Raw genomic sequence first — 14,340 nt, 5'->3', positions numbered from 1 at the left:
TGGGCTGGGCTGTGTGGCTGTCACTGTGCCTGCACATGGCCTAAGGGGGGTGGTCGAGCAGTCAGAAACCCAGAGATTCCCTTGGGAAGTTTTGGGGAAGGGACCTCAGCACGAACCCCAGGAAATGATGTCACCTGCCGGCAACAGAACCCAACAGAACCCACAACCCGGGTATCCAGGCCTCCAGAGCGGAGAGGAGCCCCCAGCCAGATCTCTTGCTGCCAGGATGTTCTGCTGTTTGCCCCTGCCCAGAGGCCGGGGCCTCAGGAGAGCTCACAGGCAGTGTGCGTGGGCACCCTGTCGACGTTGGCTCAGGGCACCCCCGAGAGGCCTCTGGCCCTCTGCCCGGAGAAACAGAAAGGTAACACGGGGAGCCCCAGGCCGGGCCAGGCCACCTCTCCCATGCCACCCGGAAACACCGGGTCCTTTGCCTGTGTGTGTGGATGCGGGTTTCTCGGGGTGTGTCTCCCTCAAGGAAGCCCAGGCGGATGTGGGGTCAGAAGCCTGCGGACAAGTTGTGTCCACACCCCAGGGGAGATCAGGCTGGCTGGGATGGGAACAGTGCGGGCAGGGCCGGCCGCCCAGGCTGACCTCACACCCTCAGGTGGGTCTCTTTCCTCCCGGGTGGGGATCTGAGCAGACACACGTCTCTGACCCTTCTGGGAAGAGAAGTTCGAGCAGGCAGAAGCAGCGGCTCCACTGGCCAGGCCCAGCTCGGAAAACTCCCAGCACGGCTGGCTGACGGTCACTGTCGTTGCAGAGCTTCCCACGTGATGAGGCCGAGGACGGGGACACCCCGTCCACCTCCCGGAGGGAGGGGTCGGAGCACCAACCCCCCGCCCGTGAGGCCCAGTGCAGGCTCCAGGTGAGCGTGCCCACGGAGGCATCAGCCCCACCGGGGGCGAAGCGGAGGCGGGGAAGGCCTGCTGCCGAGACACCGCCCAGGATACACCCGGCGGCCCAGTCTGAGGCTGCCACGGAGCTCAGCACACCCGGCTCCGACCCAGAGTCCCGAGAACCCCGGCCTCTGAGGCAGCAGGAGGACCTGGAGCCCAGCACGCCAGAGCACAGAGGTAAGGACGCTGGGGCTGGTGCACGGGAGTGTGTGGGGAGGGGGTGCTGAGCTACACAGGGACGAGTCCCCGAAAGATGCTGCTGGGCCTGCAGCAAGCGCTGGCCTCACACCCCCACCCCCATCTTGCACACTTCAGTCCCAAAAGACATCCAACCCTGGGTATTCTTTCGGAATCTCTTGGAAGCTTTCTGTCCCGGGATACGCACATGCCAAGGCTGGTCTGTGGGCAAACTTTGCTTCTCCCCCAGCTCTAGCACTGGCCTCCAACTGGAACCAGGCTCCACTTCCCAGACCTGTGCCTACAGAGGTGGTGGCTCCAGGTGCAGGACCCAGGGATCCACCGAGGGCAGATGGAGAACCGAGCCTTGCCCTCGCAGAGACACCAGGCCAGCTGGGTACTGGCCAGCACACCGGGCAGATCGGATTTCCGTGCCTGCAGGACCCCCAGCCCCAGGCACTGATGTCCCACCCCCTCAGCCAGAACCTCCACCTCCACGTGCACCTGTACCTGCTCGGGCTTTGGCAGGAGAACCCGAGGCAGAGGAGGAGTCACCGCCTCGGCAGGGAGAGCCTGCCCTGGCTCCCGCGCAACACCCAGACGCCGACGATGACTCACCCGCCCCTGCAGGAAGAACGAGCCCCCGCTCTGGACAGAGACCCAGAGCCCTTGCCGGAAACACCATGTCCAGGGGAGCGGTCGGCTCTGCAGCCTCCATCCCTGTCTGCTCACCGTGGACGCCGGCAACTCGGTCTGCCCCCAGGGGACATGGAGTTCCTTTCCCCTGAGCTGCTTTGCATTTGGTTTGTTTCCACCTTTCTGGTGATGTTTTACTTTTTGTATGGTTTCGTCTATTTTTGTTGGTTAAGTTGGGATTAGTAAACTTTTTCATCATTGTTGCAATTTGGGACACTGTTGTGTAACTCTGGTGATACTGTGTTACCATCACCACTCTGTAGTTTCAGACCCGTTCGATCTTTATGCCCCACCCGCCAACAAAGCCTGGGTTCAAGGCAAGCAGGCCCTGTTCATCCCTCCCCCCGATCCTGACCACAATTTCATCTTTTCTTTCTGCATTCCTTCCTATATTCTTGGTGTCCCCAATCAATGACTCTCAGTGAGATGACTGAAGGAGTTTTTTTCGGACTCTCCACCTACTGTAAGACTCCATTGGAGAGTTCTCATTTTTATGTCATTTGAACTAGCCTTTGATAGCTGAAAGGACGGTGTACGTCCTTTCAAGATATCATGTGCCAAACGAAGCCCTTTTGGCAAATGCCATCATTATCTCCAGGCAGGCATTGCTGTTTGAAGGGTGACATCTCAGCCAGAAGGCAGAGGCTGAGCTCCTCTTGTTGCACCAGCTCCCAAAAGAAGCCAAGAAAGGGAGCTGGAACAACAAACCACCCCAACGCCCAGGAAAGCGTTCTTCACGACAGAAGGCTAGCAAATGACCCAACAACCTTGTGGCCCAGAACCCCTCTAGAAAAATCACTGTTCCATACAAAAGAGAAACACATGGGAAGTTCCAAGGAGAGGCAATGCCCATGGCCAGTGTACTTTAGAGACGGCCTGACCGCTCCGGGGAAGACACGCACCGACGGAACCCCTTGGGAAACAGCAGTGAGAGTCCTCACCGTCGTAAGGGTTTCCTCTGGGGACAACCTGCCCTGGGCACCACATGAGGGAGCAGACCGGCTTCTCTTCCTCTGCCCCCACACCACTCACTCATGAAGGCAGCTCAGGTGTTCTCATGCCCTGCCTGCCTGCCTGCCTGCCTGGCTCATCCGTGAGCTGTGACCACCTCCAGGGCAGGACTCCACCTTCTCCTCTCTGTGTACCGTGAATCTGCACACAGTGGGCTTTCAGAACCTTAGGAGACTTGAGCCATTCCCACTCGAGCCAGAACCCTCCCCAGGAAGGAAAACAGCTGTGGAGTCATTTTGGCCCCAGCACTGGTTCCCAAACCCTGGCGGCTCCTACAGCCTCTACGGTGTGAAGAGGGAGGTCCCTTTTGACAGAGCTTTCCGGCTGTCAGATCGAAGCTGTTGTTTCACTGTCAGCTGTGTCTCTGCCGTTGCAGCCAGGTGGGCCACGCTGCTCCAAAGGAGCTCACAAGCTGAGTTGCAAGGGAGGTATTGAGAGGACAGGGATGGCTACAACGTGCTGCAAACTGAGTGAGGGTCCCCACAATCCTCAGCAAAGGTCTGTGGTGTGCAAGTGGGGAGTAGAGGGCCCCCAAGTTCCAAAGGAAGGGAGGTACTCGGGAGATAAAGCCCTTGGCTGCTGTGGTAGCAGCTGCAGATGGCAGCTCGTCCACAGTGCACTTCGAATGAGGTCATATGAGCGGGACTCTGGAAATGGCTCCGAAATCCAGAGAAAGGGGTCAGGGTATGTGGGAATCCGGCGGGGGTGGGGGGTGGATGAAGGAAGGTGTCCTTCCTCTCTCCAGTGCAATTTGGTTTGGTGAGTCTCAAAGCTACCAGATGGCACTTCCCAAGTCAGGCCCCCGCAGGAATCAGGGTGGGCTGCGTGCCTCGGCCCCTGCCACAGGGACAAGCCACACCAGTGGCCTCCCTGAGCTCAAATGGCCGGATCTGGGGGTTCCGTCTGGGTGCACACCTCCTTGCTGTGGCCAAGTTCCCCCTTCTCTGAGCACCAGCTTCATCATCCTCTCGAATGAGGACATCGATTGCTACCTTGGCACGTTACTCTCTTCATCCTGTGAAGACTCATTAGGCTTATCCTACAATTACTAGCTGGCCCGAAGAGATATCTCCTGAATCCAGATTAAGCTGGAGTCTCCCAGGCTCATCTGGCATGTCTTCCCTGAAGTCTGCCAAAACCCACACCCTTGCATTTCCAGGGACTCCCCTTAGCCGGCTGGGCAGAAAACCCAGCATGGTTCAAACAAGCTGACAGACAAGCGGGAGAGGACTCACGGGCAGACGGCCTCCGTCAGGTCTCGGGTGGAGCTCTGGGACCACAGCAGCAACGGGCCATCCCAGCCCCTGGGCTCAGCAGCGCCCTCATTCTCAGGCCGGCGGCTCTGCCCTGAGGGGAGCAGGAAGGTCACCAACTGCCGCAGGCGGACCTCAAGCCCCTCCCACTGCTGGAGCCTGACCTCCCCCGGCCCCACCCCTTCCCCTACCCCAGCAGGACGAGAGCTCGTCTTCCCCTGGCTTCCAACGTGAGGCCCGGCCCTGGGCCCCGATTGGGCACTGCCCCAGTCCGGAGCCAATCACAGTGGCCAGGGAGGTGGAACGCACCGATTGGCCAGGGCCAGGTCATGTGACCATGCTCCCCAGGAAACTCAAATATTACCAAGATTCCCTAACAAACCAATGAACAAAATTATCCAGTAAAGGCAAACCGTACTTTTTAATGAGGCCGATGTCACAGAAAAAAAAAAAAAATGCTTCACAATGAACTGCTCAAGGAAGCTACTAAATAAACTTTCAGAAAAGTTAAGTAGTTTTTTTTTTTTTTTTTTAATAGGGTGACGGAGAGCTATACCTTTCCCATCTATGTGAATTTAGGTTTAAACTAGATTTCCCTTGGCTATTATATACGACAAAAAAACCCCACATCACCCCCTTTCACTCCCCCCACCCCCCAAAAGTGTTTTAGTCTATTGAGTTTTTGTGTCCTCAGTTGTGTCTGATTCACGGCAACTCACGAACTCTACACAGCCAGGCTCTTCCGTCCATGGAATTCAGGGCAATTTTTTTCTGTCACAGTAAATGCCCACCCTGGGTGATCCAAAGGCAAGGGCTCAGAGGCTCCTGAGAGTCTAACTCCTTTCAGCCGAGCACAGAGCTGGCTCCTCACTGGGATGCCTGTGGCCTGGGGCTCCCAGAGGGGAGAGCAGCACTCGCCCCACCGTGTGGTCACTGCTGGAAGTGCAGGCTGCTCCTCACTCCCCCTTGACAGTGTCCCTGAGGGCAGAACAGTGGGAATCTACTCAAGGTGGAAATGCAAACTCCCATGCAACCAAACTTCCCACAAGGTCTCCAAAACCACTCAGGAACAGGGAATTGGAAACTGCAGGGCATGACATGAATGGAGATGGAGACTTGACACCTTACACCGAGTTCACTTCCAGTTATCCCTAGACAAAGTTTCCATGAAAACTTGTCACAAATCTAGAAGAACAATGAGCAGAAACCGGACACGTGCTTTGAGTCTTCACACACAAAACTAAAAGGCAGTCCACAAAACAACCCAGAGAATACAGTGGACTTTGCAAAATCAAAGATATCTACTGTGGGAAAGACCTCATTACAAAAGCAAAAGACAGGTCATACATCGCGAGACGAATGAGTGGAAACACAAAGCTTCTCAAGGATGTGTCTCCAAACAGACAAAGAACACCAACACAACAAGCCTGTGAAAACTAGGGAAAGGTCTGAAGGGACACCAGACTGAGGAAGACACACACAGAGTATCCCGGATGATGTCCAGCACGGAGGGCCTGAAGAAACAACAGTCTAGTTGCACTCCCTCAGGCCTGTGTGACCCTGGATGAGGCCTCTGTTTCCCGGTGGCTCTGAGAGATGGACAGGGAGGAAGGGGAAGAGAAATCACTTGCATTTCTAATACTCACAGCAAAGTCTTCCAATGAGAAGGGAATTATCACCCCCACTGACAATGCCATGCACTGAAGTGATACCCACGAGTCCATCTAACCCAGAAGGGAAGGAAGGACCTGTTCTCACAAAACGGCGAGAGATGGAAGAAGGAAGATCAAGCCCACACCAATCACTGGAAAGAGAAGCTGTGCTCAGGGCTTGAAAGAATTCCTATTGGGAAAATGATGTCACAGCCCCACAAGGCAATCCACAGCTTGGATGCTATTCCTCCCAAAATGCCAATGCATTGTCGCACCGAACAAAGAACTGCAAAAGGGGTTACGGAAACAGAAAAGAGCCTAAATTGTCAATAGAATCCGACGAAAAAGCCCCGATACGGACATCCAAGGTTGTGTGAAAGGAAATTAGACGACCAAACTAGGATCCTCAGGAGCGTATCGGAGAAGGCGATGGCGACCCACGCCAGTACTCTTGCCTGGAAAATGCCCTGGACGGAGGAGCCTGGTAGGCTGCAGGCCATGGGGTCGCGCAGAGTCAGACACGACTGAAGTGACTTAGCCGCAGCGGCAGCAGCAGGACAGTATGCTATTGGGAATACAACAACACACACAGATCCAGATCGATGGAATAAAGTTGAGGGTCCAGAAACAAACCCCGGCATCCATGGTCAACTCATCTCTGACACAGAAGGGGAGAATATCCAAATGGGAACAAGAAAGCCTCTTCAATAAATGGCCATGGGAAAACCAGACAGCTACATCTGAAGAACGCTATTGGTTTTGATCTCACACCACCTCAATATCGGGGAAAAACCTCACCCTAAAGACTGATGTCTTGAGATAGCTAGAAAGAAGCGTAGGTCAAAGGCTCCTTAACATCAGAGTCTCCTTGCCATTTGCTGGGCGGAGGTAGAAATGGGTCTCTTCAAGTAAGGGAAAGAGGGAAACGAAGTACACCAATGGGTTTCCATCCAATGGAACCTCTTCACAACAGAGAAGCTAAGCATTCACAGATGCAAAAGATAGGAAACGGAACATGAGAGACTCCTTGCAAGTGGTGTATCTGAGAAGGGGTTCATATGGAAAGAGACGAAGAATGCACAGCACTCAGATTCCAAGAAACACCACCACCACCCTTGACCCTTCCCCCATGACCAACTCCGACCTAAAGCCTTTCTCTCCCTCTAACCCATCCCTAAAACATAACCCTCATCTAATCATATACATGTGCATTCCTAGCATCCATCCATCCACACACGAGAGAGAAAGAGGAAGACACAGACTGAATCGAGAAAGGAAAAGAGAGGGACACAGCCAGAGAGAGACACGGAACCAAAGAGAGGAAAGGAGTCGATGGTCCAGACTTTTCATCAATCTGTCTCGAAGGTAGAAGCAATGACAGCGCCCATCCACCCCAGAAGGGGGAAAAGGACGGAAGGTTTGGAGAGGAAAAGACAAGAACGCAGGGAGCCATTAGAAGCTCAGCCACCCGCAGAAGCCGAGCTGGGACACTTGAACAGAATCTCAATGGAAACAGAGGACCAGAAAGTTGGCTACTCTTTTCTATAAGAGAGGGAGACCTTCGAGTCTTCCTTTCGGGCCTCCAACTTGGATGTGGGGTCTCAAAACAGTCAGGAGGGGCAGTGCCTTTTCCTGGGTACCACGGCGCATCCAGGCCTCGTTCTGCCCCATTCTGTGCTGTGTCAGCCCTGGATGGAGTCTTTCTTTCTGAAGTCTCAGCGCACAAGCTCCACGTGATATCGGCCCCAGGTGGAGAGGCATGGAGCTGCTCGTAGGCCGACAGACCTAGGAAACAGATGGGAGAATGACCCCCACTCTGCAGATGGAGAGACTGGGGAAACCCTGAGGGGCATATGCTTGTCCAGGGCCACACCACTTATGAGAAGAAGGAGCCTGGTCTGAGAGCAGCGGGGTCCTCGGAGCTCAGGCCCTGGCTGCACCCAGGCCTCCCCAGGGCTGTGGGCTGGGCTGTGTGGCTGTCACTGTGCCTGCACATGGCCTAAGGGGGGTGGTCGAGCAGTCAGAAACCCAGAGATTCCCTTGGGAAGTTTTGGGGAAGGGACCTCAGCACGAACCCCAGGAAATGATGTCACCTGCCGGCAACAGAACCCAACAGAACCCGCAACCCGGGTATCCAGGCCTCCAGAGCGGAGAGGAGCCCCCAGCCAGATCTCTTGCTGCCAGGATGTTCTGCTGTTTGCCCCTGCCCAGAGGCCGGGGCCTCAGGAGAGCTCACAGGCAGTGTGCGTGGGCACCCTGTCGACGTTGGCTCAGGGCACCCCCGAGAGGCCTCTGGCCCTCTGCCCGGAGAAACAGAAAGGTAACACGGGGAGCCCCAGGCCGGGCCAGGCCACCTCTCCCATGCCACCCGGAAACACCGGGTCCTTTGCCTGTGTGTGTGGATGCGGGTTTCTCGGGGTGTGTCTCCCTCAAGGAAGCCCAGGCGGATGTGGGGTCAGAAGCCTGCGGACAAGTTGTGTCCACACCCCAGGGGAGATCAGGCTGGCTGGGATGGGAACAGTGCGGGCAGGGCCGGCCGCCCAGGCTGACCTCACACCCTCAGGTGGGTCTCTTTCCTCCCGGGTGGGGATCTGAGCAGACACACGTCTCTGACCCTTCTGGGAAGAGAAGTTCGAGCAGGCAGAAGCAGCGGCTCCACTGGCCAGGCCCAGCTCGGAAAACTCCCAGCACGGCTGGCTGACGGTCACTGTCGTTGCAGAGCTTCCCACGTGATGAGGCCGAGGACGGGGACACCCCGTCCACCTCCCGGAGGGAGGGGTCGGAGCACCAACCCCCCGCCCGTGAGGCCCAGTGCAGGCTCCAGGTGAGCGTGCCCACGGAGGCATCAGCCCCACCGGGGGCGAAGCGGAGGCGGGGAAGGCCTGCTGCCGAGACACCGCCCAGGATACACCCGGCGGCCCAGTCTGAGGCTGCCACGGAGCTCAGCACACCCGGCTCCGACCCAGAGTCCCGAGAACCCCGGCCTCTGAGGCAGCAGGAGGACCTGGAGCCCAGCACGCCAGAGCACAGAGGTAAGGACGCTGGGGCTGGTGCACGGGAGTGTGTGGGGAGGGGGTGCTGAGCTACACAGGGACGAGTCCCCGAAAGATGCTGCTGGGCCTGCAGCAAGCGCTGGCCTCACACCCCCACCCCCATCTTGCACACTTCAGTCCCAAAAGACATCCAACCCTGGGTATTCTTTCGGAATCTCTTGGAAGCTTTCTGTCCCGGGATACGCACATGCCAAGGCTGGTCTGTGGGCAAACTTTGCTTCTCCCCCAGCTCTAGCACTGGCCTCCAACTGGAACCAGGCTCCACTTCCCAGACCTGTGCCTACAGAGGTGGTGGCTCCAGGTGCAGGACCCAGGGATCCACCGAGGGCAGATGGAGAACCGAGCCTTGCCCTCGCAGAGACACCAGGCCAGCTGGGTACTGGCCAGCACACCGGGCAGATCGGATTTCCGTGCCTGCAGGACCCCCAGCCCCAGGCACTGATGTCCCACCCCCTCAGCCAGAACCTCCACCTCCACGTGCACCTGTACCTGCTCGGGCTTTGGCAGGAGAACCCGAGGCAGAGGAGGAGTCACCGCCTCGGCAGGGAGAGCCTGCCCTGGCTCCCGCGCAACACCCAGACGCCGACGATGACTCACCCGCCCCTGCAGGAAGAACGAGCCCCCGCTCTGGACAGAGACCCAGAGCCCTTGCCGGAAACACCATGTCCAGGGGAGCGGTCGGCTCTGCAGCCTCCATCCCTGTCTGCTCACCGTGGACGCCGGCAACTCGGTCTGCCCCCAGGGGACATGGAGTTCCTTTCCCCTGAGCTGCTTTGCATTTGGTTTGTTTCCACCTTTCTGGTGATGTTTTACTTTTTGTATGGTTTCGTCTATTTTTGTTGGTTAAGTTGGGATTAGTAAACTTTTTCATCATTGTTGCAATTTGGGACACTGTTGTGTAACTCTGGTGATACGGTGTTACCATCACCACTCTGTAGTTTCAGACCCGTTCGATCTTTATGCCCCACCCGCCAACAAAGCCTGGGTTCAAGGCAAGCAGGCCCTGTTCATCCCTCCCCCCGATCCTGACCACAATTTCATCTTTTCTTTCTGCATTCCTTCCTATATTCTTGGTGTCCCCAATCAATGACTCTCAGTGAGATGACTGAAGGAGTTTTTTTCGGACTCTCCACCTACTGTAAGACTCCATTGGAGAGTTCTCATTTTTATGTCATTTGAACTAGCCTTTGATAGCTGAAAGGACGGTGTACGTCCTTTCAAGAAATCATGTGCCAAACGAAGCCCTTTTGGCAAATGCCATCATTATCTCCAGGCAGGCATTGCTGTTTGAAGGGTGACATCTCAGCCAGAAGGCAGAGGCTGAGCTCCTCTTGTTGCACCAGCTCCCAAAAGAAGCCAAGAAAGGGAGCTGGAACAACAAACCACCCCAACGCCCAGGAAAGCGTTCTTCACGACAGAAGGCTAGCAAATGACCCAACAACCTTGTGGCCCAGAACCCCTCTAGAAAAATCACTGTTCCATACAAAAGAGAAACACATGGGAAGTTCCAAGGAGAGGCAATGCCCATGGCCAGTGTACTTTAGAGACGGCCTGACCGCTCCGGGGAAGACACGCACCGACGGAACCCCTTGGGAAACAGCAGTGAGAGTCCTCACCGTCGTAAGGGTTTCCTCTGGGGACAACCTGCCCTGGGCACCACATGAGGGAGCAGACCGGCTTCTCTTCCTCTGCCCCCACACCACTCACTCATGAAGGCAGCTCAGGTGTTCTCATGCCCTGCCTGCCTGCCTGCCTGCCTGGCTCATCCGTGAGCTGTGACCACCTCCAGGGCAGGACTCCACCTTCTCCTCTCTGTGTACCGTGAATCTGCACACAGTGGGCTTTCAGAACCTTAGGAGACTTGAGCCATTCCCACTCGAGCCAGAACCCTCCCCAGGAAGGAAAACAGCTGTGGAGTCATTTTGGCCCCAGCACTGGTTCCCAAACCCTGGCGGCTCCTACAGCCTCTACGGTGTGAAGAGGGAGGTCCCTTTTGACAGAGCTTTCCGGCTGTCAGATCGAAGCTGTTGTTTCACTGTCAGCTGTGTCTCTGCCGTTGCAGCCAGGTGGGCCACGCTGCTCCAAAGGAGCTCACAAGCTGAGTTGCAAGGGAGGTATTGAGAGGACAGGGATGGCTACAACGTGCTGCAAACTGAGTGAGGGTCCCCACAATCCTCAGCAAAGGTCTGTGGTGTGCAAGTGGGGAGTAGAGGGCCCCCAAGTTCCAAAGGAAGGGAGGTACTCGGGAGATAAAGCCCTTGGCTGCTGTGGTAGCAGCTGCAGATGGCAGCTCGTCCACAGTGCACTTCGAATGAGGTCATATGAGCGGGACTCTGGAAATGGCTCCGAAATCCAGAGAAAGGGGTCAGGGTATGTGGGAATCCGGCGGGGGTGGGGGGTGGATGAAGGAAGGTGTCCTTCCTCTCTCCAGTGCAATTTGGTTTGGTGAGTCTCAAAGCTACCAGATGGCACTTCCCAAGTCAGGCCCCCGCAGGAATCAGGGTGGGCTGCGTGCCTCGGCCCCTGCCACAGGGACAAGCCACACCAGTGGCCTCCCTGAGCTCAAATGGCCGGATCTGGGGGTTCCGTCTGGGTGCACACCTCCTTGCTGTGGCCAAGTTCCCCCCTTCTCTGAGCACCAGCTTCATCATCCTCTCGAATGAGGACATCGATTGCTACCTTGGCACGTTACTCTCTTCATCCTGTGAAGACTCATTAGGCTTATCCTACAATTACTAGCTGGCCCGAAGAGATATCTCCTGAATCCAGATTAAGCTGGAGTCTCCCAGGCTCATCTGGCATGTCTTCCCTGAAGTCTGCCAAAACCCACACCCTTGCATTTCCAGGGACTCCCCTTAGCCGGCTGGGCAGAAAACCCAGCATGGTTCAAACAAGCTGACAGACAAGCGGGAGAGGACTCACGGGCAGACGGCCTCCGTCAGGTCTCGGGTGGAGCTCTGGGACCACAGCAGCAACGGGCCATCCCAGCCCCTGGGCTCAGCAGCGCCCTCATTCTCAGGCCGGCGGCTCTGCCCTGAGGGGAGAAGGAAGGTCACCAACTGCCGCAGGCGGACCTCAAGCCCCTCCCACTGCTGGAGCCTGACCTCCCCCGGCCCCACCCCTTCCCCTACCCCAGCAGGACGAGAGCTCGTCTTCCCCTGGCTTCCAACGTGAGGCCCGGCCCTGGGCCCCGATTGGGCACTGCCCCAGTCCGGAGCCAATCACAGTGGCCAGGGAGGTGGAACGCACCGATTGGCCAGGGCCAGGTCATGTGACCATGCTCCCCAGGAAACTCAAATATTACCAAGATTCCCTAACAAACCAATGAACAAAATTATCCAGTAAAGGCAAACCGTACTTTTTAATGAGGCCGATGTCACAGAAAAAAAAAAAAATGCTTCACAATGAACTGCTCAAGGAAGCTACTAAATAAACTTTCAGAAAAGTTAAGTAGTTTTTTTTTTTTTTTTAATAGGGTGACGGAGAGCTATACCTTTCCCATCTATGTGAATTTAGGTTTAAACTAGATTTCCCTTGGCTATTATATACGACAAAAAAACCCCACATCACCCCCTTTCACTCCCCCCACCCCCCAAAAGTGTTTTAGTCTATTGAGTTTTTGTGTCCTCAGTTGTGTCTGATTCACGGCAACTCACGAACTCTACACAGCCAGGCTCTTCCGTCCATGGAATTCAGGGCAATTTTTTTCTGTCACAGTAAATGCCCACCCTGGGTGATCCAAAGGCAAGGGCTCAGAGGCTCCTGAGAGTCTAACTCCTTTCAGCCGAGCACAGAGCTGGCTCCTCACTGGGATGCCTGTGGCCTGGGGCTCCCAGAGGGGAGAGCAGCACTCGCCCCACCGTGTGGTCACTGCTGGAAGTGCAGGCTGCTCCTCACTCCCCCTTGACAGTGTCCCTGAGGGCAGAACAGTGGGAATCTACTCAAGGTGGAAATGCAAACTCCCATGCAACCAAACTTCCCACAAGGTCTCCAAAACCACTCAGGAACAGGGAATTGGAAACTGCAGGGCATGACATGAATGGAGATGGAGACTTGACACCTTACACCGAGTTCACTTCCAGTTATCCCTAGACAAAGTTTCCATGAAAACTTGTCACAAATCTAGAAGAACAATGAGCAGAAACCGGACACGTGCTTTGAGTCTTCACACACAAAACTAAAAGGCAGTCCACAAAACAACCCAGAGAATACAGTGGACTTTGCAAAATCAAAGATATCTACTGTGGGAAAGACCTCATTACAAAAGCAAAAGACAGGTCATACATCGCGAGACGAATGAGTGGAAACACAAAGCTTCTCAAGGATGTGTCTCCAAACAGACAAAGAACACCAACACAACAAGCCTGTGAAAACTAGGGAAAGGTCTGAAGGGACACCAGACTGAGGAAGACACACACAGAGTATCCCGGATGATGTCCAGCACGGAGGGCCTGAAGAAACAACAGTCTAGTTGCACTCCCTCAGGCCTGTGTGACCCTGGATGAGGCCTCTGTTTCCCGGTGGCTCTGAGAGATGGACAGGGAGGAAGGGGAAGAGAAATCACTTGCATTTCTAATACTCACAGCAAAGTCTTCCAATGAGAAGGGAATTATCACCCCCACTGACAATGCCATGCACTGAAGTGATACCCACGAGTCCATCTAACCCAGAAGGGAAGGAAGGACCTGTTCTCACAAAACGGCGAGAGATGGAAGAAGGAAGATCAAGCCCACACCAATCACTGGAAAGAGAAGCTGTGCTCAGGGCTTGAAAGAATTCCTATTGGGAAAATGATGTCACAGCCCCACAAGGCAATCCACAGCTTGGATGCTATTCCTCCCAAAATGCCAATGCATTGTCGCACCGAACAAAGAACTGCAAAAGGGGTTACGGAAACAGAAAAGAGCCTAAATTGTCAATACAATCCGACGAAAAAGCCCCGATACGGACATCCAAGGTTGTGTGAAAGGAAATTAGACGACCAAACTAGGATCCTCAGGAGCGTATCGGAGAAGGCGATGGCGACCCACGCCAGTACTCTTGCCTGGAAAATGCCCTGGACGGAGGAGCCTGGTAGGCTGCAGGCCATGGGGTCGCGCAGAGTCAGACACGACTGAAGTGACTTAGCCGCAGCGGCAGCAGCAGGACAGTATGCTATTGGGAATACAACAACACACACAGATCCAGATCGATGGAATAAAGTTGAGGGTCCAGAAACAAACCCCGGCATCCATGGTCAACTCATCTCTGACACAGAAGGGGAGAATATCCAAATGGGAACAAGAAAGCCTCTTCAATAAATGGCCATGGGAAAACCAGACAGCTACATCTGAAGAACGCTATTGGTTTTGATCTCACACCACCTCAATATCGGGGAAAAACCTCACCCTAAAGACTGATGTCTTGAGATAGCTAGAAAGAAGCGTAGGTCAAAGGCTCCTTAACATCAGAGTCTCCTTGCCATTTGCTGGGCGGAGGTAGAAATGGGTCTCTTCAAGTAAGGGAAAGAGGGAAACGAAGTACACCAATGGGTTTCCATCCAATGGAACCTCTTCACAACAGAGAAGCTAAGCATTCACAGATGCAAAAGATAGGAAACGGA

General features: G+C 55.2%; 2 protein-coding genes and 1 long non-coding RNA gene across 3 annotated transcripts in view; 2 read left to right on the top strand and 1 right to left on the bottom strand.

Annotated features, from left to right (window-relative positions):
- The window catches only part of LOC145529707 (uncharacterized), a 1,704,434-nt gene that overhangs the window by 1,203,480 nt on the left and 486,614 nt on the right, over positions 1–14,340 (bottom strand). The window contains exons 62-63 of the long non-coding RNA XR_014071296.1: positions 11,661–11,772; positions 4,016–4,127 (exon numbers count right to left, since the gene is read on the bottom strand). This is a non-coding gene — a long non-coding RNA (uncharacterized LOC145529707). The remainder of the gene's footprint in view (positions 1–4,015; positions 4,128–11,660; positions 11,773–14,340) is intronic.
- On the top strand, positions 176–1,976 carry LOC145529616 (uncharacterized). The gene is made up of 3 exons (XM_081550209.1): positions 176–361; positions 761–1,073; positions 1,324–1,976. Exons 1-3 carry the CDS (start codon positions 227–229, stop codon positions 1,950–1,952), a joined length of 1,077 nt encoding a protein of 358 aa, XP_081406335.1. The 5' UTR covers positions 176–226; the 3' UTR covers positions 1,953–1,976.
- LOC145529529 (uncharacterized) lies at positions 4,555–9,620 on the top strand. Its single transcript, XM_081550107.1, has 3 exons — positions 4,555–8,005; positions 8,405–8,717; positions 8,968–9,620. The coding sequence occupies exons 1-3, from the start codon at positions 7,769–7,771 to the stop codon at positions 9,594–9,596; spliced, it is 1,179 nt and encodes a 392-aa protein (XP_081406233.1). The 5' UTR covers positions 4,555–7,768; the 3' UTR covers positions 9,597–9,620.

This window comes from Giraffa tippelskirchi, chromosome 12, assembly GCF_054371585.1.
Source record: "Giraffa tippelskirchi isolate mGirTip1 chromosome 12, T2T-mGirTip1v1.2.pri, whole genome shotgun sequence".
In the NCBI taxonomy this organism is placed as follows: domain Eukaryota; kingdom Metazoa; phylum Chordata; class Mammalia; order Artiodactyla; family Giraffidae; genus Giraffa; species Giraffa tippelskirchi.
The sequence above is the reverse complement of the archived record's forward strand: the minus strand, read 5'-3'. Positions and strand labels throughout refer to the sequence as shown.